Below are 25,000 nucleotides of genomic sequence, written 5' to 3'. Positions count from 1 at the left end.
TGCCTAGGTGATAATCTATATTTATCTCCCGTTTGTACGATACTGTCCCAGAATGTAATTGATGTGTCATTGCCTTTAGGCAGTGACAAGGCCTTCAGCTGCTACACAGGGTGAGTTTTCTCAGAATGGAACAAATAAGTCTTGTTGGGTGTAATCGGTGGTGTAAAGTAACTAAGTACATGTACTCAAGTACTGTACTTTAGTACAATTTTGAGGTATTTTTTACTTTACTGGAGTATTTCTAATTTTCAGTACTTTTACTGCTACTCCACTACATCTCAGAGGCAAATATTGTACTCCACTACAATTATTTGAAAACTTTTGTTACTAGTTACTTTGCAATTATCAATTATTATATTATAAAACATACATTAACCACTTTAGCCCTAGTTTATACATAGGCTATTTGAAAATAGCCGATCTACAAGCTCACAACGCGTCGCATCGCAACGTGTTGTGAGCTTGTAGATCTGCTATTTTCAAAAATTTTAGTACTTTTACTTTTGGTACTTTAAGTACATTTTGATAACAATACTTTTGTGCTTTTACTTTTAATTTTGAATTCCGGACTTTCACTTGTTACGGAGTACTTCTATATTGCTATATCTCTCTCTCTCATTTAATGTAAAACAACTTTTGCCTGTCAACTTAACCTTGTGTCCTCGTGGTGGCCCTGACACCAGGGGTTGGGAACCACTGCTTCAGCCGTAGCGAAAACAGACGATAAGCGTATAACTACAGGGTCCAGGGACACATGGACCCTGTGTTGTGTTGAAGACACTTATAAAAAACATAATATCACAAATATTTGCCGTGTACGGACTGTACAAACGGAGGTTCACAAGAGAGCAGAGTCAATAAGACCTTTGTATTTGGTGTGAAAGGTATTTTAAATGCACATTCTGGCAGGTATGCGTATACGAAGATTGAAAAATACCACATAGCCACAGAGCAGCACCATGGCCTGTTAAAAAAGCCCCAACGTCGTCAAGTCACAGCGGCTCTGTTCCTCTGAAACAAAGCGTGTCTTGTGTTGTCTGCATGAAAGAGAAACCTCACTCAACTCAACACATTCCTGCCTAGATTTGACAGCTACGTTGCTCCACGTGTGGTTAGGGTATTGCTCAAGTGCGTATATAGTCAGTGGTGGTACTACATTTTTATTACTTAAGTAAAAGTATCAATACTGCAATGTAGAAACACACTGTTACAAGTAAAAGTCCGCTAATCAAAATTTACTTGAGTAAAAGTACAAAAGTATTGGCATCAAAATTTACTTAAAGTACCACAAGCAAAAGTACTCATTATGCGGAATGTCCCGTTACACAAGTTATCATCCATCAAAAATGTATCAAAACAATCTTTTGAAAATGGAAGATCTACAAGCACACAACACGTCGCATTGCAATGCAACACGTCACATTGCGACACACGCGCACACACACACACACACACACACACACACACACACACACACACACACACACACACACACACACACACACACACACACACACACACACACACACACACACACACACACACACACACACACACAGAGGACCTGTGTGTTCAACTGCAGTCACTGTCGTTTGTGAGGCTGCGGTAATGACAGCACATGTGCAGATGATTGACTTGAAACTGAATCCAGGACATGAGGCCTGGGGTACATCCTGCAGGTATTGGAACGGTTTCCATAGAAACCACACACAAACCACAGAGGCTTTTAGTGCATGTGGGATATTGCATATAAGTGAGTGAGAGTGTGTGTATGTATATGTACAGTAGCTAGCTACGTATATGTCCATGTCTATGTCTTTGCAAGCACTCATCTGCGTCAGTCTCAGTGTGTGAGTGTGTGTGTGTGTGTGTGTGTGTGTGTGTGTGTGTGTGTGTGTGTGTGTGTGTGTGTGTGTGTGTGTGTGTGTGTGTGTGTGTGTGTGTGTGTGTGTGTGTGTCTGTCTGTCTGTCTGTGTTAAACACCACTTAGCATGCTGTTACCTCCATCTACACTAGTTCCATCTGAAGCCCTCAGGCATCTATCCAGTCAGGTATAAGCCCAGGGAAGGGAGCCCCCCTATCCTGGGTCTATCGCTCTAATCCACTGCCTGAATCCCCTCCTTGAGGCGCGCAGACATCCAGGTCTGCCATGGTAATACCAACACGGGTCTGTCTACAAGACACAACACGCTGCAGGCTCCGTCTGTAGGCTGAGCCGCTGATAGTCTGGAGGAGCAGCGGTGTACAGTGATGAATAGCATGAATAAAGCTCAGCGCTGCTGCCTGCTCTCCTGTCTGACACCAGACGCAGGTATAGCAGGTCTTCCTCTCTCGCCTCCCCATCGCTCTGAGATTTACCATCTCAATTTTGGAGGGTTTTGTACGCTTGAGCTCAAACATACCTGAGGATCCGAGAGGGTGAGAGGCAAGTGTGTGTGTGTGCGCGCGTGTGTATGTGTGTGTGGCGGGGTCTACAAGCGCACAACGCATCATCGAGAGCTTGTAGAGCGGCTATTTTCTTTCTAAATGGTAAATGCCGCATTTATATAGCACCGTTATCCAAGGCGCTTTACATTGATTGTGCATTACATTCACCCATTCACAAGCACATTCATACACCGATGGCGGAGGAAACCATGCAAGGCACCAACCTGCTCATCAGGAGCAATTAGGGGTTCAGCGTCTTGCTCAAGGACACTTCGACACTAACTCTGGGGGAGCCCGGGATCGAACTGGGGTTCCCAAGCGGCCGCTCTACCTCCTGAGCCAATGCCGCCCCCCAAAAAAGTGTTTTGCTGTATTTGACAGTTGTTTTACAGAATTTGAAAGATTCATCCCGCAATAGGAACGGCAGGGTTAAGGTGGTTAAGGATGTCTGATAAAATTGCAAAGCTGGTTGGGAGGCCAAGAAAGTCATTTTTCAATCCGTCAGCCTCCTGCGACCGCATGATTTCTGACCACACCCCCCCCCCCTCCTGCTCTTATGAATGTTCTCTCTCTCTCTCCCGTCTGCTCTTGCAGAGATTCTGACATCCCGCCTGCAACACTGTTTTCTATTGAAGTCTGTCTGCTCTCATCCTGCAAAAATGTTAAGCGACTGGTAATCTCCAAATAGGGCAAAAAGGTTGTCAGGTCGCCAAGTGTTTAATTTGCGAGATAATTATTAATGTACAGTAGCTCAGGTAAAATTAAGTGATAAAAAATAAGTAATACAATTGTTGTCAATTGTATATAGGTTGCTCGTTTATCAACTGTAACATGAATGTGTTAGCCAGAACCAAGATATCGTCTCATATCGATCTTATGTGTCTGAATTGAAATTAATCATTATTGTATCGAGGCAAAAACTGAGATATCGGCAAATTCTTTTATTGTTATCTGAAGAATCGATATAGTGTCATGATGAAGGTGATGATTTAAACCCCTACAGTTAGCTAGATTAACCACTTGGACCCTAGCGTACTTATTCTGGGGCGAAACATTCAGCGATATAATATAAGCTAAAGAATACAGGCTGCGAGCTTTTAGATTGGCTATTTATGGTGAAGAGAGTTGATGTGGAGAGAAATACTAGCAGACCTACTATAAGCCCCCCCCCCCCCCCTGGGGGACCCCGGGCTAATAAGTATACCTACTATAGAGCCCCCCTGCGGGACCCCGGGCTACTAAGTATATAGGGTTTAAGGTGTTAACGTGAGGAGCTTGGAACAGATGGCCAAGTGTATATGTGGCCATTATTGTCTATTCACTGAGCTCATCAGCTGCATGGATGACCTCTCCACCTGCTCAACAGGTGTGTGTTTGTGTTCACTACACAGTAGCAGCAGCCAGAGTCCTTATTCACGCTGACAACGTTCTCTATTCACACACCTTCAAGTGTGTGTGTGTGTGTGTGTGTGTGTGTGTGTGTGTGTGTGTGTGTGTGTGTGTGTGTGTGTGTGTCCTCAGTGTTATAGCAGGTCTAAAATGAGTCCTGTGTGAAATTCAGTGTAAGGAACACAAAGTGAAGGGCTGGCTCTCAACCAGGTTATCACAATAAAACCTCCTATACTCTATTGTTTCTCTGTTGTTTCTCTGTTGTTTCTCTCTGTGTGTGTGTGTGTGTGTGTGTGTGTGTGTGTGTGTGTGTGTGTGTGTGTGTGTGTGTGTGTGTGTGTGTGTGTGTGTGTGTGTGTGTGTGTGTGTGTGTGCGTGTCTCTTTGTCCGTATGAGTGTGTGCGCCTTGTGAGTGTGAATGCTTGTGTGTGTGCTCTGTGTGTAGATGCACAGTACAGTATCTGTCAGTGTCTGTCTTTGTTTAAAAGAGAGATTTTATGTGTGTGTGCGTGTGTGTGTGTGTGTGTGTGTGTGTGTGTGTGTGTGTGTGTGTGTGTGTGTGTGTGTGTGTGTGTGTGTGTGTGTGTGTGTGTGTGTGTGTGGGGGCACGTGTGTGCGTGCGTGCGTGCCTGTGTGCGTGTGTGTATGTGCGGGCGTGCGTGCGTGTGTGTGTATCAGAGAGAGAGAGAGGCTAAACAGTCAGCTGAAGCATGTAACAGTATTTGTCATGTCTTCAGGGGAGGTCCAGCCCTCCTTCTCTTGTTCTATCAACTGTCCTCTCCATGCCTGTCTGTATGAACACACACATCACTTCACACAAAGCTCTGGAATATTCTGCTTTACAAAAATATATATATATATTTAAATAAATAAATAAACAAAAGGCAGAAATGATAAGACATGTGACTCCATAAACACAGCGAATGAACCCTGTCTGTCAGAGGACATCAATGTTGTCACACTTAATCACTTGAACTCTAGTTTCCCGATTCTGAGCATGTCATAATAGGCAAACATTTGACAAAAGTAGACGATTCAGTGAAAATAGATGATCTACTGTACAAGTTCACAACGCGTTGCAACGCGACGACTTGTAGATCGGTGTAGAGGGACAAAAGGTAATCCTAATTAACCACATTTGTCTCCATTAGTCCTAGTTACTGACATTACATGTAGGGCGTTACAGTGGTAGACAGTAACAAAGTACAATACTCAAGTACTGTACTTAAGTAGATTTTTTGAGTATCTGTACTTTACTTGAGTACTGTAATTGCACATTTTTGATACTTCTGACTTTCACTCCACTACAAAGACAAATATTGTACTTTTGACTCCACTACATTTCTAGAAAATGAAAAAGTACAAAGAAATAGCTGTTCTACAAGCACATCACAATGCATTGTGAGCTTCCAGATCTGCTATTTTCACTATATTGATATTTTTTTAATTGTTTTTGGAAAATGTCTCAAAACTACAGCGATGCGAATGCATAGCATTCTGGGTGAACTGCCCCTTTAATACAAGAAAAAAGCGGGGGGAAGTCAATGTCTGTGTCAGCTGTCCTGGTGCAAACGTGACAATATCTCTCTTATATGATTGAAAGAGTAGGCACTGGCACATGCACAGTAACTACACTTGTACTCCGAAAGGGCAAGGGAAAGGGAAAGGTTGGGGGGCCTGGGTGCAGAGTGAGAGAGAGAGAGAGAGAGAGAGAGAGAGAGAGAGAGAGAGAGAGAGAGAGAGAGAGAGAGAGAGAGAGAGAGAGAGAGAGAGAGAGAGTAAGAGAGAGAGAGACAAAGAGCAGACAGACACCCAGCCAGACAGACAGAGAGAGAAAGAAAGAAAGGCCAGTTGGATCAACTGAAGGGCAACTGCAGCCCTGTCTCAGATTATGCCTGCTCAGTAGAATTCATAAGACTGACATAATGTCCTGCTCAGAACGTCCACAGTGTTGTGACTGTGGCGCAGGTCTCACACACACAGCGCTAATTCAACCTCATCTTCAGTTGCCAACTACCTAAAATTCAAATAAGGAGGGATGCGATATGCGGCACATTTTTCCAGTTACACAGCATATGCGTGGACACGGACAGTCATGCTGTTCCAACGAAAAACACACCGTCAACCCACTACCTGGCTCTCTTAGTATTACTAGCCTATGTCAGACTATGTGTGTGTGTGTGTGCACGGACGAATAATTTGTCAAAAGCGGGTTACATTTGGTTTCCTATCCAATATGTGTCCTGTCGCGTGACACATCCCGCAATGCGTAGCTAGGCAGGATGACTAACAATATGCGCTGTAACGGCCTACCATGTCAGCGGCTGCAGACGCACACCCACCTGCAGGACTCGCACATACGCATTTCACTGCTGTGTTGACTTCAAAGTCATGCTACCAACAACAAGTGGACTGGAGAAGCACTATTTTCTTATACAAACTAATCATCATGCCACGAAGAAAACGAACACCATCATGCGTTTGACATCGCACTACAGCAAAATAAACAGGTCGTCATTATGTCAACATGTTACATGCGTGTGCGTTTGCACGCACGTGCAGATCCATACACAAATTACGTAGGGGTTGTCTTTCTGTGTGTACACACACACACACACACACACACACACACACACACACACACACACACACACACACACACACACACACACACACACACACACACACACACACACACACACACACACACACACACACACACACACACACACACACACACACACACACACACACGACATGCGACTCGCCTTTTCAGTGGTGGAGAACACAGGATTTTAACATTCAAACAGCGTTCTACAACCACTAAAAGCCGATCGTATTTGAGCACAAGTGTGTTGCCTGCGATGTATGCGAAATGAAGGCAAGAGAACAGTTACTGAAGGGCTGAACCATGTAGAATTGATTGCCTTAACTAGAACGGTGCACTCCTCCTCAGCTTCAACTTGTAAGATGTGTGTCATTGACTGACTCCCAAAAATAAGGAACAAAGTGTGTCCCTTATCAGTTCAATAAGGGACACGTATTTAAGTTTCCAAATAAGGAACGATTTCTTATTTCAGGATTGGCTCTAACTTCATCCTATGAGGGCAGATAGTTACGGCTGAGCTGTATCTTACAGCTAGCCTATCATGGCACAGACAGAGGGAGCGCAGTTCAATAACTCACACACAGGATGCATGAGGCTGTCTGCTCCAACACGTCCATACCGTAAGCTCATATAGCTCATATCAAGGTGATGGAAAATGCTATCAGGGGAATAGATCAGTCATGGGGAGAGAGAGCATGCTGTGCCTGGCTGGTGCTGGGGATTGGTGGAGTGAAGTGAGTCTGACAGTGTGTGTGCGTGAGTGTGTGTGTGTGTGTGCGTGCGTGCGTGTGCATATTGCACTGCATGTCGACACTTTATTATGGTGCGCATGCAGCTAAGCATTCATGTGTCAAGACTTGTGTCTAGTTACCTGTATGTTTAGTGTGTGTCTGCATGTCTGCACTTAGGAATACTTACTTACTAGTGTGTGATTACAAAGGTGTTGTGCCCAGACATGTGCTTTAAAGCTGCAATCCATAACTATTTTGTTAATAAATTAACACATTTAACCAATTTGTATGGTAGAGCATGTTAATACAATAACTATGATGGTTGTATTTGGTCTCCCGAATCTTCTATTGAGACATTTAGATGCTGTGGTCTGGTAGAACCACTACTGGTTGACCAGAGGTACGGCATGAAACTCAAATGGAAATAACTCGCCTTCCCAAACGTGCTCTACATCATAGCTCAACAGGAAAAAAAATGCATGAAAGTTGGACTGCAGCTTTAATGTGTTCTGTGGCAGAGGCTGTATTTCACTGGCACAGGTTCTTAAGTTCTCTACTGTTCTACTTGTGCTGATGGTTGGCCAGGAAACAAAACCAGACATCTCACACAGCACGCAGCACAGCTACACAATACCTGAGACCTTGTGTGCGTGCGTGCGCGTGTGTGTGCGTGTGCGTGTGCGTGTGTGTGTGTGTGTGTGTGTGTGTGCGCGTGTGCATGTGTGTGGGTGTGACAGACAGAGAGAGAGAGAGAGAGAGAGAGAGAGAGAGAGAGAGAGAGAGAGAGAGAGAGAGAGAGAGAGAGAGAGAGAGAAAGAGAATTACAGGAGGGCAGATAAGAAGAGAAATGAAGACAGGAGAAAAATGAACTAGAGGGACAATGAGGGGTGGATGATGCAGAGGTTTAAGAACCAGAGAAAGGCCAGGAGGACAGAGACTAAAATGTCTTACTTTCAGCGAGACGTCTCTTTGTCTGAAGACTGTCTGCTTATCCAAATAGCAGGGACAATAACATTTTGCCTCGCTCTTCTTGTTAACAAAACAGCTGGCTCCTCGGAGGGGAGGGAGTCATCTGGATTCGTATGGCTGAGCTTGTCAAACTTAATATATCACAGATGCACAAACATCTCAGCCAATACTGTAGAGCAATCTATGACTCAGGCTTCACCACTCCTCAGCTCACTATTGTATTATCTTGTCTTTTTATTCTATTCTATTGATTCTATGAAATTAATCGTTTAATTTTATTGTACTTAAACCGAAAGACAATCAAACTATTACGTGTTCTAGGTACCAGTTTAAACACTGCATAGCTAAACTGTGTGTACTCCAAATCTAAAGAGACATTTTATGACCTTTTTAACCTCTAAAAAAAAACACAACTAGCAATATTATAAATAACAGTAATAAAATCAATAAACATAAATATTTACCACACATTGTCAATGTAGTGTTCAGTTACTAGACAAATCTTACATGTGTCAAATTTTAGTGTTAAGTTTAGGGTTTACTGTCAACAAGCTGTGAAATGCCAAAACATACGTATCTTTTTCTAAAAGATATTAACCCATTAAAACCGGGAAAGCATCTGTGTCATCTGAGATTTTTGCGTTGGCTATTAAAAAATAGCAGATGTACAAGCTCACAGCGCGTCACAAAGTGACGCGCTGTGAGCTTGTACATCTGCTATTTTTGAACATTTTTTAAAAATCGGTGTGAGAACTCCTGATTTAGAAGGCATTTGTAGAATCGGCCTCAGGTCTTAATGAATTAAGACACGCTTATCCTTGACAGACTATCACCTTCACTAACGTATTATTACATTGTATCGTATTTCCTTCTATTGTATTCTAACCCAGTCTGGTTCCCGTGTGTGATTGGCTAGCCGTGTGACCTCTTGTCCTTCCACACTCTGCTGCCTCCATATTGTCCGGGCGGGGGTCCGAGCCATTGGTTCAACAACGCCACAAACTGTAGCTGTATAACCAACTGGCTTAATGCTTTAACGACCCCCCCGTGCACACGCAGACAGCATGCTCGGCTAGTTTCACGCGCGCGTGTGCGCGCCAAACTAGCCGAGCACGCTGGCTGCCTGTGTGTGTGTGTGCGCGCGCGCACGCGTGCGTGTGTGTGTTGGCCTGCCATGCGTTTAGCCAGCAGATACGATCACAGGACATAAAAGCAGACAGATTGGCGCTCGTGATCCTTTAACCCTTTAAGCCCTGGAACGCATCTGTGTTATTTTTTAAATTTGAGCTAAAAAGCATTCTTTTACACTTTGGCTATTCAAAAATAGCAGATATACAAGCTCATAGCGCGGCACCGAGTGCCGCGCTATGAGCTTGTAGATCTGCTATTTTTGAAAAATCGAGAAAATTTGTGCAAATCTTTGAATCTATATTTTTTTAAAGCAAACGTTTGAAACTCAAATCTTTGCTTCTGGGGGTCCCTGGAACAACACATTTTGAGATGGGGGTCGGCGGCCAAATACATATCATTTTGGGGGTCCTTGACATGAAAAAGTTTGAGCCCCACTGATATAGAAACATACGTTTTTTTCAGAATACTGTTGGAATTTTTAAGACATTTCTAGAATCGGCTTCAGGTCTTAAAGGGTTAGACTGCGTGACAGCTGGGTTCAGTCTGCTGACAGACACAGACAGGCAACAACGGGGACGGGCCACTGGGAACCCGACGGGAACGGGCGGCCACATGGCCAATCGCTGGCACCGTGACGGTGATGGAAGCGTTCGCCACGGTGCGACGTGACAGACACGGCCATGGGAAACGCCCGGTGACATAAGGTTGGGAGAAAAAACGGACGCGACGTCGTGGGCAACGGGCCCGTATGGGGGCTTGCAGGGAATAAACAGCGAGGAGACACATATGGCGACACACACGACTCATGTACACGTACAGTACAGCACACGCTGAGATGATAGACCGCGCAGCACAATGTCCGACACCATGTGGGGAGGAACGGAACGTCACGGTAGTGAGGCGGAGGCATCTGTGTTTCTGCTCTGTGTTTTACCCTTTAAGACCGGGGGACGCATCTGTGTAAACACTTTATCCATATTTTATACTTTTGGCTATTCAAAAATAGCAGATATACAAGCTCATAGCGCGGCACCGAGTGCCGCGCTATGAGCTTGTAGATCTGCTATTTTTTTAATAAATCGTGTTATTTTTTTTGCAAATCTTTGAATATATATCTATAAAGCAATTGTTTTTTACTCAAATCTTTGCTTCTGGATTTGGATCTGAATTTTTTTTTTTGAGATGGGGGTCCGCAGCCAAATACATATCGTTGTGGGGCTCCTTGACACTGACATTAATATTATAGCAACATAAGTGTTTCAGAAAACTGTTTTAAACTGATTTAGAAGACATTTGTAGAATCCCCAGAAGCAATAACATTTTAGATAGAAATGCTCGCTTTAAATATATATATATTCAAAGATTTGCACAACATTTTTCACGATTTTTCAAAAATAGCAGATCTACAAGCTCATAGCGCGGCACTCGGTGCCGCGCTATGAGCTTGTATATCTGCTATTTTTGAATAGCCCAACGAAATCTAAAAATGACACACAGATGCGTTCTCAGGTCTTAAAGAGTTAACCACTTGAACCGTAGCGTCCCTATTCTAGGGAAAACAACAGCTCAGATCTATAAGCTCACAACGGGACGCATGGTGGGATTGTAGCTTGGCAATTTTTGGCAAAGATATTTAGTGTCTAGGGGAAAAAAAGGGAGTCCAGTACAAACCCCTGAAGGACTCCGGTCAACAAAGTACAGGGTTTTCTAGCTTGTAACTTGTAACTAGCTTGTAATCTTTCGATTAATAGTATGTGGCAAAAAATAGCCTAGTTCCTCTGTGTATTTCTCTGTAAAATGTTGTAAAACGACACCGAAACCTGTTGTTTCATGGCGCGTATGGGGCGTACGGCGGATGACGTCTTACGAGTGGCTTATACTACAGCAGCTGCTTGGTCGCAGCTAGTAAATCCATCCTGTAGTTCAATGCAGATCACATACAGTACAATGTACCCAGTAAAATGTGAAAGGCAGAGAGTGAATTTGTGTGTGTGTGCTTGTGTGTGTGTGTGTGTGTGTGTGTGTGTGTGTGTGTGTGTGTGTGTGTGTGTGTGTGTGTGTGTGTGTGGCGGGTGGCCTGCTGTGACCAGATTACATGTGGGCAGTCCCCGCCCAGCAGGGGTTGGAAGCGAGAGGCAGGGCGGGGCGGTAATGGTCTCTACAGGGAGCCACACGGCCGGTTGGTTCGGTACCCATGGACTGGCTGGGTATATAACCACTGAAGCTACTGAATCTTGTGAATGGACACGTTGCTTTAGTCTTGGGGACAGACACTGTTAAGGGCCACCTTCATGAATCTCGGCACAGTTAACCAATCAGAGTGAGCTAAAGTGGCCATGCACAGCGTGCTGAGCGGTCACCTCGTGCTGAGAGGTCACCACGCGTGACCTCACTGCTCAAGATACACAGCCACCAGATGGAGTTGCAGTGGATACTTAACTTTGGTAAAAAATCACGGCTGGAAAGACACAGATAAATACTGCACCCTTGTATTATATTGTACTGCACTGCAGTGGTTCTCAAACATCTTCATGTCAAGGACCCCCATATTGATACGTATTTGGCTGTGGACCCCCATTTGAAAAGATTTGGTGCCAGGGACCCCCACGAGAGATTCATCAACATTAATCCTCTGGCGTCTGGCATTTTGTTTTATAATGCAATTTTGGGTCATGGGTGGGATGGCCGACTAGCCAAAAAATACGGTATTTTGTTGGGGACCCCCTGTATCCCTTAGGGGTCCCCTTGACCCAACTTTGAGAAACAGTGCTGTACTGCACTGCATTGCACTTCCGTAACATGCATCCCTGCCTCACTGTGAGGCACTGTTTTGCTCTCCAAACTATACTGTCCAGTTGTCACAGAGTACAGTGTGTATTTGTATGTTATTGTCTGTGACGCCATTATTCTAGGTGCCCTCTGGAATGGAACCAATCGGCTGTATGTGAGCGTAATTTGCTGTGGTCAGGAGGGCACACAGCACACAGCTTCAAGCTAACATTAGCACCTCAGGCATGATTTAAGACCTGCGAGCTGCAAAATGAAATGCTTACAGTAGAAAGCCAGGCTCAATTACTGTAAGAGCCCTGAGCTTTAAAAAAAAGGGGTTTAAGACCTAATACTGTACAACATTAAGAAGGCTCACCAGAGGAGAGGAGTCTTGCGCCCACTTACACGCAAGCATGCACAAACGCAAGCAGGCACGTACACACACCATATATACTTAATGAATATAACGTAATGAATATAAAACTAAACAGACACAAAATAAAGTAAAAATGTCATAATTAAGTGGTTCAATGTTCAGTCTTGAGACGAAACCCAATTGGCCAGCCTACTTCAACACTAAAATAACGGCATGCATGGCACCTGCCAGGGTCCAGGGTGGAACATATTATATCAAAACTGAATGTAACCCATTAGGAACTCTAAAAGCACACTTGCTCATAAACACCACATGTAACAGCAGTCTCCTCAAACGCAGTGGTTCTCAACCTTGTCAGGCTGTGACTCCCCAAAATGATCATAATTGAACTGGGGACCCCCCAGCCTGACAGGCACTTGGAATGTAGTAGTTGAGGCATTCAATTTAGTTTGACTCGGTTCCACAGATAAATATTGCGTGGTGAGGCATTGTGAGCTTGTAGATCGGCTATTTTCAAAATACCCGACCCCGAACCCACAGGTTGAGAAGAACCCCTGCTCTAATGCACCGGTTGGCAAAAAGGCTCTCGACAAACATATTAGCAAGAACAACAGACGGCCATAAATGTCTGCCTATTCTACGCATCACTGAACACTAAAACACCTTGTAATCACCTCATATATCTGTTCAATTAACTGAGGAGCAAGTGTTGTTTATCACACAACAAACAAACAAACTAAAAAAAACAAAAGGTTGTGTTATGTCAACTGGAGATCTGTATAAAAAAAGAAAGAAAAGAAGAAAAAAAACTGAAAGATCTTATACCCAAACGCTGATATGGAGACTCATTCTGTGATATAGATTGATATGGAGACTGATTCTTGATATATATTTATGGAGATTGAGTCTGATGTCTGAGTCTGATTTGATCAGTCTTATCTCATCTTATTTTATTCTATCTTAGCTAATGTTTATGCATGACACCGAAGGGCCCGGTCAGCTGTATACAGGACAGCGTTTGTCTGCCCCCGACAAACTGACGTAGGCACCAGAAATACATTTTTCTTTTCAATAAAATTGTTACCCCGACCTGAAAACGTATGTTCTGTTTATGCTGGAGAGATGGAAAGACCCCTGTTATCGACCAAACACTAATGGTTGCTATGGGACACAGTGGGACACTGTATGAGATACAGAGCTATTTAGCATTCACTTACAGCACGTTTCTTAATGTCAGGTCCGGGGACCACCAGGGGTCCAAATGGACCCTTACGGGTAACTCTGAGAATGTACAAATGGAGCCAAATGGACCTCTATGGGGGCATTTGGTTCCATTTCGTACACTGTTAGAGTTAAATTAATGCATATCAAACTACTGGGGGTTGAGAATCACTGACTTTACAGCACCTTTAACCTATTGAAACCGGGAAAGCATTTGGGTCTTTTTTGCGTTGGCTATACAAAAATAGTAGATCTACAAGCGCACAGCGCGTCACTTCGTGCCTGAGCTTGTACATCTGTTAACATTTTTGAAAAATCTTTTTTTTTTAACACAAATCTTCTCTTCTGGGGGTCCCTGGCACAACACATTTTCAGATGGGGGTCTGCACGGCCACTGATTTAGAAGGCATTTGTAGAATCGGCATCAGGTCTTAACCCATTAAAACCGGGAACGCATCTGTGTAACCACTTATTTAACCATTATTTTATACTTTGGCTATTAAAAAATAGCAGATAAAGAAGCTCATAGCTCATATCTCATAGCTCATGCAAATCTTTGAATATATATACTGTATATTTTTAAAGCGAACATTTTTTAACTCAAATCTTTGCTTCTGGGGGTCCCTGGGAACAATTTCTTTTTCATGCAGCCTGGCATCTCTGTGGCAGAGCCTTGTCTGCCTGGTGCGTTCAATCTAATTAACCCTTTCAATCCGGCAACGCATCCGTGCCATTTGAGATTTCTTTGGCTATTCAAAAATAGCAGATATACAAGCTCGTAGCGCGGCACCGAGTGCCGCGCTACGAGCTTGTAGATCTGATTTTTTTTTAAATCGTGGACCTTTTGTGCAAATCTTTGAATATATATTTTTTAAAGCGAACGTTTGTAACTGTCAAATGTCTCAACAAATGTCTTCATTTTTCTGAAAAAATATTGTTGCTATATCAGTGGTGCTCAAACTTTTTCTTGTCAAGGACCCCCAAAATGATATGTATTTGGCCGCGGACCCTCCCATCTCAAAATATGTTGTTCCAGGGACCCCCAGAAGCAAAGATTTGAGGTAAAAATGTGTGTATTCAAAGATTTGCACAAATGTTCAAGATTTTTTTTAAATAGCAGATCTACAAGCTAGTAGCTATGAGCTTGTTTATCTGCTATTTCTGAATAGCCACAGTATAAAATAATGGTTATAGCGGAAAATCTAAAATGACACCGATGCGTTCCCGGTCTCAATGGATTAATACTAATATTATGACTCTGTCTGGCTTGGTGTAACCCTGAGCAACCGTCTGGTGAATGTTGCTGAGTCACCCCCCCGCCATCCTGCCACCAAAATGTGTTTGTATGCTTAGGAGAGACAGTTCCAAGCAGCTATCAGAGAGGAATAATGTGCTTCTATGTCAAGTCTTCATGGCAAACCAACCGCAAAGAAGTAGAATAATCATCTATCTCGCTGTCTGTTAGACGTCTGCGCGTGTGCACGTATGCGCGCACGGTATGTCGTTGCTGTCGGGCAGAAACCTTGTATCTCCAAATTTCAACTTGTTTTTTTGTAAATTAATGCCCTACTTCGCCATACTACAGTGTCAGTCAAAAATAGCAAAAATAGCCAATCTACAAGCTCACAATGTGTTGCAACGCTTTGTTGAGCTTGTAGATCTGCTATTTTGGGAATTTATGATTTTCTTTTATAAGTAAAAGTGGTTAAGTCTGTCTGCAGGTTTTATCAATAGTGAACCAAATGAAAAATATTAAAAAGAGCTTGTTTACTGAATAATAACTACATTGGATCGATTGGAACATCGATTTTCCAATTCCTGAAAAGTAAGCGTTTTGGACATACAAGGTTTCAACGTGGGCATGCGCATGCATGTACAGTGTGTCTGACAAATGGACCGGGCGGCCACAGAGGAGCAACATGCATTTAAAAAAGACTTTCCAGACAGGGTCTTAGTATTTTTTCCACGTCTTTTAACAACTCTAAATATATCAAGACGTCTCTTCCACGTTGTAAACTATTCTTGAGCGAAGGGCTTATGAAAACTGCTTAATGATTCCCTCCTAAAACCATTAAACTACGCTGAGCCAGACACTGAGCAGGGAGAGAGACACCGCGACACAGAGAGAGAGAGAGAGAGAGAGAGAGCGAGAGAGAGACTAAGAGAGCAGATCATTAGTGAACAGTGGTGGACAGTATCAAAGTACATTACTTGAGGAGTACTGTACTTGAGTGCATTTTTTTGAATAGCGGCACTTTACTGGAGTATTCTTTTTGTGTGTGTGTGTGTGGGGGGGGGGGCAATGCATTTATATAAAAAATCAAATTAACTTTGTAATTTGAACTTTTGAATACTGAAGTCATTTTACAAGCATGTACTTTTGATAATGTATGTATTTTTGAAAGCAAGTACTCCAGCATAAATTTGACTGAGCACTGGAGTACTGGGGTTGAGTACTTTGTCCACCACTGTAAATGTGTAGTTATGGGTGAATGGTGCAGACTTACGGTAGGTTGCATAACATATTGTTGATGAGGCATCCAGGACGTACTCTGGACCTGTGAAAAACACAAATATTGCGGTTGAGTTAAAATAATTCCCACCTCATTCACAAACAAGCTGCTGTTAAGTAAAAACTAACAGAACGAAAGTATTATAAGTCCTAGAGGGCTCTTTGGAGCGCAGATCCCTGCCAGGTCGGGTTGTCAGTCATGGGGTGCAGCCATCCAGCACGTGTGGCGCCCCCTATGGATTTAAGTGCAATCACTTTTGGCTCTGTGTTTAAATTTGAGAAGTGTGTATGCAAAGTTTGATGACAATCGGTAGAGTGGTGCCCAAGAGTGGGCTCATAGATAGATAGACTCACGGACAGACTCATTGGAGTGAAAACATAATCCCTCGCCTCTGCCGTTGGGGATATGTGGAAATACTGTATACTGTATATTGCTCGCGGGCTGAAATCTTGTATCTCCATATTTCATCTTTTTATGTTTATATAAATAAATGCTCAATTTTATTCTTCGTCGTATGACAGTGACACACAATAGTAATAGCAGATCTAAAATCTCACAACACGTGCATCTCTATTTTTGAAAAAATGTCACCTATAAAAATAAGGATGCAGGTGAAATTCATGATTAATCCATTTAATCTCATATTATCTGATTGTTTATACTTTTTTTTTAATAACGAGTGTGAGATGCTTCTGTTTAAAGTAAGTCTGCTGTGTGGAGAATATTGGAAGCAGTCTCCTGCTTTCTCCTCCTCTGGGGAAAATGCCAGACACAAATACGATATACTCATTCATGTTCTGAAATCCCATCTGCGTCTTTGCCTTATTTGTGTCTTGGGCTTTTGATACCTTTACAGATATTTACCAATGGACAAACTGTTCTTTTTTCTGAATAAAGTTGCTATCCTCTGATTGAGGAACCAGAACAAAATGTGTTTACTCTTACATCTTGTGTACCCGTACACAAGATGTAACAACACAGAATACATTGAGATATCAACTACACCAGGTTTAAAGTGCTTAAGTGTCTTTGGGTTTTTATGAATATCTAACCAACCAAAGTACCGTAATTTTCGCACTATAAGCCGCACCTGAATATAAGCCGCAGCAGCTAAATTGAATGATTTGTACATATATAAGCCGCACTGGACTATAAACCGCAGGTGTAAAATCCATAGATTTAGGAGGTCCCCTAGTGGCCGTTAGCTGTAAAAATCCATAGATAAGCCGCACCGTTATATAAGCCGCAGGGTTGAAAAATGGGAAAAAAGCCGCGGCTTATAGTCCGAAATTTACGGTATTAACAACAGCTTGTGACTAAATAATAACTATTTAAAAAGAGAAAAAGAAGCGCTGCAGGGATCAATGGCTCTATAGACAGGTGCTCTTTGGTGACCAAAAATGTTTTTCAAAGAAGTACTGACCCTGTGGTCTATGACCTTTTAGGTCGATATGCATTGGTCATACATTGTTGCCTTGCTCAAAATACATTTCAAATATTTTTGTGTCTTGGATTTCTTTTCTTTGCAAAGTCTGCAATCCACACCATTTGGGAGTTAAAGGTAGGGTAAGTGATATTTTTGGGTAAAAACAAAAAGTATTTTGTTAAAAGGTTAAAGCACTATATTCTGATAGTAATCATTGCTATAGAGTGTTTGTTCAGTAACAGGAGTCTCCCCGTCTCTCCAGCTCTTTAATAAACAGAAAATGCATTTTCTGGTAGGTGTCAAAATCTCAGCCAATCAGGAGAAAGTACCCATTTTTAAGCTTCATTTTTATAGTGTTCCAGTTCCAATTTTGCCTGCTCATTTCTTAGTGTCATCACTTCCAATTTCACTTGTTTAATCTATATCCTGATTGAGTTCTCTATCCTGATTGGATAAATTGGAAATGAAACTGAAACTGCAACAAAAATGCATTTTCTATTTTATAAAGAGCTGGAGAGACATGGAGACTCTTTATATGGACAGGACACTCTATAGTAACGAGCACTATCAGAACATAGACCCATTTTGCAATTATTTGAATAATTGCAAATCACTTACCCTACCTTTAAGCAGTACTTCTTTGAAAAACTTTTTCTGTCATAAATAATAACTATATTGGATCTATTTGAACACGGGTACTTTATCACCCATCTCCTGAAGAGTTAACAGATTTGGACCTACAAGGTCCTCCGTCCGACAGCAACGATAAAACAATGCATCAAACGTCAGTTCGGTTTTGGGGTTTGGAACCATAATATTGATGGTTCCAATGCACCAGCCTGTGCTCAGTCAAACACAGATAAACTACTGCCGGTGAATTCCAATGTCAATCTGAAGTCCTGGCGTCAACCCAGCGAGTTGAGAGATGAGACAGAGTAGAGGGTCTCTGTGCTCTGAGGCCTGGTGTGTATTCATTCACTAATAATAATACACAGACAGACCAGAGAGATTGACAGCTCTAGATTGACAAGCACAGACGGAGAGTGAAAGAAAGAGTGAGAGAAAGACATCAAGATGGAGACAGAAATGAACAAAGAGTCTGGTGGAAGCATGGGTGTGGTTTTCTATTGGAAGTGATCTGGATAAAGGAAGGTATTATTTTTAATCAATTGTTATTATTATTATTATTATTATTGTATTTTTTCTACACTGAATTGGCTTGGATGGGTGTCACCTTATAACAGTTTACTGTGGTTAAATTCCTATTCTGTGCGAAAGCAAAAGCAAAACAAAAAACACCCCAAAAAAACATTTAAGACATATACAGTCCTTGGGCCAAGTCTCTGCTGTGAGCTGCAAACAAACAAAAGGAGAAAAGTGGATATTTGGTCACATCTTTAAACCATGCGAGTGATGAATCAATAAAGTTGTATTTTTTACCAGTCTACTAAAATGCGCCGCTGTCATCTCTGCCACAGTTGTGAAGGGGTGCGTGATTACGGTGGTGATAACATTTACCTTCGAGTTAGATAATCAGTGGCTTTAGTTATATATAAAAAAGCTGCCAGTTGCTATGGCTTTATCCCACAAAGATGGAGAGATCACTCCCAAGAAAGGAAATGCAGACTAGCAGGGATTTATTGAACCATTTTAGCTTCAATAAATCTCTCCTGGCCTGCATTTTAGAAGGAAAAAGGTGCTGTCCTCAACCTTGTCATTAAAGTAGTCAGACTTTATTCATGGAATATGAATGTATGTACTGACAGCTGCTTCAGGATCATCAGATCACTCTCACATGGAGCCCAGATGCACGTTGGTATCTATAATCTGGCCTGATACTTAAGTCTGGATGCACTCAACACAAACTCCTACACACCATTTATAGAAAAAACAGCTTGAATGTAAGGTGAAAACAGGTGCCAGCGGCAATGAAAACAAGAATGCATAGTAATTTGTATTGGGTGCATCCATATACATTGTAAATAAGATACATAGGAAGAGCAATACATAGATAGAAAGATGTATATAGGATCATATAATAGATAGTAACATATAATAGATAGGAAGAGGTCTGTCCTTGTGCCGACAGCCAGGTAAGTCTTGAGGTCTTTGAGTGTATTTATATGCCGTTTTTATTGGTAATAAGACCCACCATACCTAATCTATGCCTCTATTTCTATCTACTGATGGCTTCTACATTACGCATACCTGACTAGCCCAGGTGCAGAGGGCCAGGTCGGATTTTAAGTCGTCCTTTATACTTTTATATTGTTATCCTATTTTAATTAGTGTTACCCTACTACTTTTTCTGTACTTGTTTGTCTACCATTACCTGTATCTTTGTTTGATGTTTACTGCGGTACTGCTATGACAACTGAATTTCTCTTGGTTTAAATAAATGTCTCTCTATCTATGATATATATAGATAGATAAAGATGGAACTGAAAGAAGAGTAAAGAGACAGAAAGACAACCATGAAGAGAGAGCTGAAGAGAGTTAGAAACAAACATCCAGAGAGGAGTTAGAGGGCTTGGAGCAGACAAACACACAGACTGGTCATTGATCCTGCTAAAATGATTAGATTAAACAAAGACAAACGGCGGTAATCTCCTATGAGCACCAACGGTCCTCTGAACCGGTCACAACTCATGATGATCTTAAACTAAAAGCTTTGATATTGTTGCTGTCAGGTGGACACCTTTACTAAAACTGTTACTTTTCAGAATACTGAAGAAGAAAAAAACATGTTCCAATGGATCCAATTCATTATTATTTTGTCACAAGCTCTTGATAATACTTTTCTTTGTTTAAATATTTATAAAACCCACAGACACACTTAACCCATCTACAAGCTCAACTTCTGTACATCAACTCTTGTACGTCAAAGCAGGGCATTCATTTATGAACAAAAAAGGTTGAAATATGGAGATACAGGGCTTCTGCCGGACAGTAACGATAGTCACTTGAGACTCGAGTGTGTTTGTTGTTTATTCTCCTGCGCAGAACAGGAAGCACGTTGGAGAGACACCCTCTTCTCCCTAATGGATCCTGTTTGTAATTTTGTGTCGCCGAAATAAACACCTCTCATGTTCCATGTGACAGCCTGGTCACCAGAGGAGGACAGCACAGCCTGGGGGTTGCCAAATGTCGTTGCTATCAGGCAGAAAACCTTGCATATTTTTTTTACTGATAAAAATACCTATTTTAATACTTTGTTGTATGACAGTCTTGCGCAAAAATAGCTGATCTGTAAGTTCATGCGTTGTGAGCTTGTAGATCTGGTATTTTCACTCGTGAAGCATTGTGAACATTTGGGAAATATTTCGCCTGGACATGCCCGAAATCACGGCGCCAGATGGAAAGTGGTTATTATGTCTGTCTGTGGGTTTTGTAAATATTTAAGCAATGAAAAGGATTAACAAGAGTTTACGACTAAATGATAACTACATTGGAGCCATATGGAACACAGGTTATTTTTTCCATTTCCTGAAAAGTAATGGTTTTGGTCATACGACGACAACGAAGACATGTTGGTTTTTGATAACCATTACGCAGTAAGAGGTCACATGAGGCCCTGACCTCATCACCTCTGGCAGACTCTTGGATCTTGTGCTTCCATTTAAACACATCCTTCCAGCAGCACGCCACCAGTTCAACATTCAGTCAGTCATTAAGTCCAAACAGCCAGACAATCAGTCAGGCTAACATCATCATCATCCACCATCATCCAGTCAGCCACTGACCCATTCAGCCGCCCTGCCAACCAAACATCCAAACTACTGTACTCCAGAGATATCCTACCACGGAGACAGACTGCCAGACAGACATTTTACCAGACAGACAGTCTACCACGCAGTCTACCAGGGAGACAGTCTGCCAGAGAGACAGCCAACCATATAGACAATCTATCAGCAAGACCATCTTTGAGAGAGATAATATACCTCAGAGACTCTACCAGAAGGACAGAAATCCAAAGAGACAATCTATCAGAGAGACATTCTACCAGGGAGACAGCCAAACAAAGAGACAGCCGACCACAGAGACATCCTACGATAGAGACATCCTACCAGAAGAGACAGCCTACCAGAAGAGACAGCCTACCATAGACATCCTACCAGAAGAAGACAGCCAACCAGAAGAGACAGCCTACCATAGACATCCTACCAGAAGAAGACAGCCTACCAGAGGAGACAGCCTACCAGAGGAGACAGCCTACCATAGACATCCTACCAGAAGAAGACAGCCTACCAGAAGAGACAGCCTACCAGAAGAGACAGCCTACCATAGAAATCCTACCAGAAGAGACAGCCTACCAGAAGAGTCAGCCTACCATAGACATCATACCAGAAGAGACAGCCTACCAGAAGAGACGGCCTAGTCAGAAATCCAGAGAGACAGTCTACCATAGAGACATCCTACCAGAAGAGACAGTCCACCAGAGAGACAGCCTACCATAGAGACATCCTACCAGAAGAGACAGCCTACCATAGAGATATTCTACCAGAGGAGACAGCCTACCATAGAGACATCCTACCAGAAGAGACATCCTACCATAGAGATATTCTACCAGAGGAGACAGCCTACCATAGATACATCCTACCATAGAGACATCCTACCAGAAGAGACAGTCCACCAGAGAGACATCCAACGAGAAGAGACAGCCTACCATAGACACACTGCCAGAGAGATCCAGCTGCCAGCTAACGATGGATACCAGACGAGGTTAGACGCAGGACACGGGAGGCTGGCCTGGGATCTGTGCCTGCCTGACTGTCATATGGAGTATCAAAGGGCTTTCCAGAACACAAAGCCAATTATCATTAAAGCTGCCTGGAGCCAGCAGAATGCTTGGATAACATTAAGAACACCGCTATCCTCTTCAGGGGTCATTTACTGATTTGACAAATCAATACCATCCTCAAAGAAGGTTCCCATATCAACCGAGTATAAACGTGAAAAGAAAGAGAGCAATGTGAAAAACGCCAAATGAGTCTGCGGGGTATTTTCATCACCAAAAAGGGAATTGTTGGCATCCTGTAGCGTAAGTGATTGTTTTTTTTCTTGTTCTCATCCTCTCTGCCTCTCTCTCTCTCTCTCTCCGTCTCTGTGTGTCGTCGTACTTGAACAGGAAGATGGAGGACTCACCTTGCCGTGGCGACTGGCTTGTGGGCAATATTACAGGAAGTGTCTACGGAGAGGCTGGCTGATATTGGAACTGTGAGGATTAATATTCCTCAAAAGCCTTGGCCATTGTTTTTGATAAATCAATTTGGGAAGCCTTCCGAGAGGGGATTAGAGATGTGCCCTCACCCGCGTTCTCTCTCTCTCTCTCTCTCTCTCCTCTCTCTCCTCTCTCTCTCTCTCCTATACCCCCACCATCCTCTGCACCACCCTCAGGTACTGGAGCAGAGTTTTAATCAAGCACGGCTCAAAAACAGACACTCCAACCTTCACCCACCCCTGCTTGTTTGCCTGTTTTCCCTAATGCTGTCTTGTTTCCTGTCTCTCTCTCTCTCTCTCCCACCTTCTGTTAGTTTTATACTTGGTTTGTGTGCCGCATCTTACACTGAAAATAGATCTGCACGACCACAACGTGTCGCAGCGCGATGTGTAGATCGTCTATTTTCAGCGTGAGACACTGGCGCACAACTACAGTATAAAGCACCCTTTATTCTGTCCTTCCCTCCATACCTCATCCATCTCCTTTCCATTACCTCCACACTCTCTCTCTCTCTCTTTTTGCCGCGTATACCAAAAAGAGCAGCATCTGTTTTAGCGACAGGCCGTGTGAACGCTCCTGACATCACACAGACACCTTCAAACGTTTCTGTTTTATTTCTCTTCATTATTCCACATGTCAGGATCAATGATGCTGTGTTTGTTTAAAGTCAGAAGCCTCCTGCTTTGCGTAAGCGGCACAGGGAGCAGAAGACGGGTCAGAAGAAAAAAACGGGAGGTGCAGAAGATGGTGTGTGTGTGTGTTTTTCTCAAACATCTTCGCCGCCGGTGACTGAGATGATGAGTGTTTGTTTTGGCCTGTCACTTTGTTTCTTTCACACGCCTTCCATTGTGTTTCTGCAGTGTTGTGCGTCTCTCGTTTCCGTTGTGTTTTTCCGTTGTGTTTGCGTCGTGTGTGCTCTCTCTGTGAAACAGATGTTGCCGAGCACAGCTGGAGAAACTATGAAATGACAAGAGAATCCAGCTGTTTCTCAGCCCTGCCCCACTCCAACATATCAGCTACACAACCCACCCCTAGCCATAAAGTATGAACGCACACACACACACACACACGCACAATAAGCACTTGAGCCCTATTTTAGAAATAACAAAAAGTTGCAGAACTACAAGCTCACAGCACATCGTACCATGGCCAGTTGTGCGCTTGAAGATGTGCTTTTTTTTCTATTTTCACAATTGAACAATTCCTACATTCTTTTTAGAAAAAGGTTCACCTATAATGGTATGCCCCAAATAGGATCGCCAGGTTGAAAGCATAAGGGCTCTTAACCAAGCCCCCAGAACTACGGTAGAACATTGAAGCGGCCAAGCCTGGTGGTCAAATCTGAGAATGCACTTAAATGCTACTGCGCGTGCGTCTCCCGTTTTGTGCGCATGCTCACGACGCGTCACGACGCATGGAGCGATTCCATTGGTTCATATTGGTTCCTATTCTTACTTCCGGGTGCTTCAAAACGCCACTGAGCACATTCATTGAAATGATAGCTGGGGGCGGGGCAATCCGCCCTCTAGTTATATTATACCTCGATGCTCTTAACCCATTCAATCCAGGAACGCATCTACAAATGTCTTCTAAATCCTAACAGTCTTCTGAAAAAACTTTTTCGTGTCAAGGACCCCCAAAATTACATATATTTGACCCCCATCTGAAAATATTTTGTTGCAGGGACCCTAGAAGCAAAGATTTTAGTAAAATATGTTCCCTTTAAAAAAAATATATTATATTCATAGATTTTCACAATTTTTCAAAAATCTCTACAAGCTCATACTGTAGCGCGGCACTCTGTGCTGTGTTATGAGCTTGTATACCATTTTATAAGTATAAATGGTTATAGCTAAAAACCTAAAATGACACAGTACTGTATGTGTTCACGGATTGAACGGGTTATGGACACCTACTGTGTACTTCCTTGCGTGCAACAGAACCACCCAGACTGAACAACAGCTCTTTGTGAGTTTGACGAAGGCTTCGGCAAATGTTTATTAATGTTTGTAACTGCAGCCAAATGTCACAACCGTCAACCCACACACACAGCTGGGAGAAACAACAGCTTCGTACTATTTGGTTGGTTCATTTCAGGATACTTGATCCATTCAAATGATATCAAATACACCGACGCAACACGCGCACACACACACACACACACACACACACACAGACCTGGAACACATCTGTGTCATTTTTTGATTTGAGCTAAAAAG

The 25,000-nt window shown here is 42.8% G+C and overlaps 1 protein-coding gene across 1 annotated transcript in view; it reads right to left on the bottom strand.

The window, feature by feature from the left end:
- Window positions 1-25,000, bottom strand: part of LOC308095578 (uncharacterized protein) — a gene marked incomplete at its 5' end in the record, with an annotated part of 237,988 nt that overhangs the window by 23,833 nt on the left and 189,155 nt on the right. Inside the window, one exon of the mRNA XM_080442631.1 lies at window positions 16,129-16,179. Within this exon, the coding sequence (XP_080298757.1) occupies window positions 16,129-16,179 (51 nt within the window). The remainder of the gene's footprint in view (window positions 1-16,128; window positions 16,180-25,000) is intronic.

Source organism: Gymnoscopelus braueri, assembly GCF_963280865.1.
Source record: "Gymnoscopelus braueri genome assembly, chromosome: 11".
Lineage (NCBI taxonomy): Eukaryota > Metazoa > Chordata > Actinopteri > Myctophiformes > Myctophidae > Gymnoscopelus > Gymnoscopelus braueri.
This window is presented reverse-complemented; position numbering and strand designations above follow the sequence as displayed.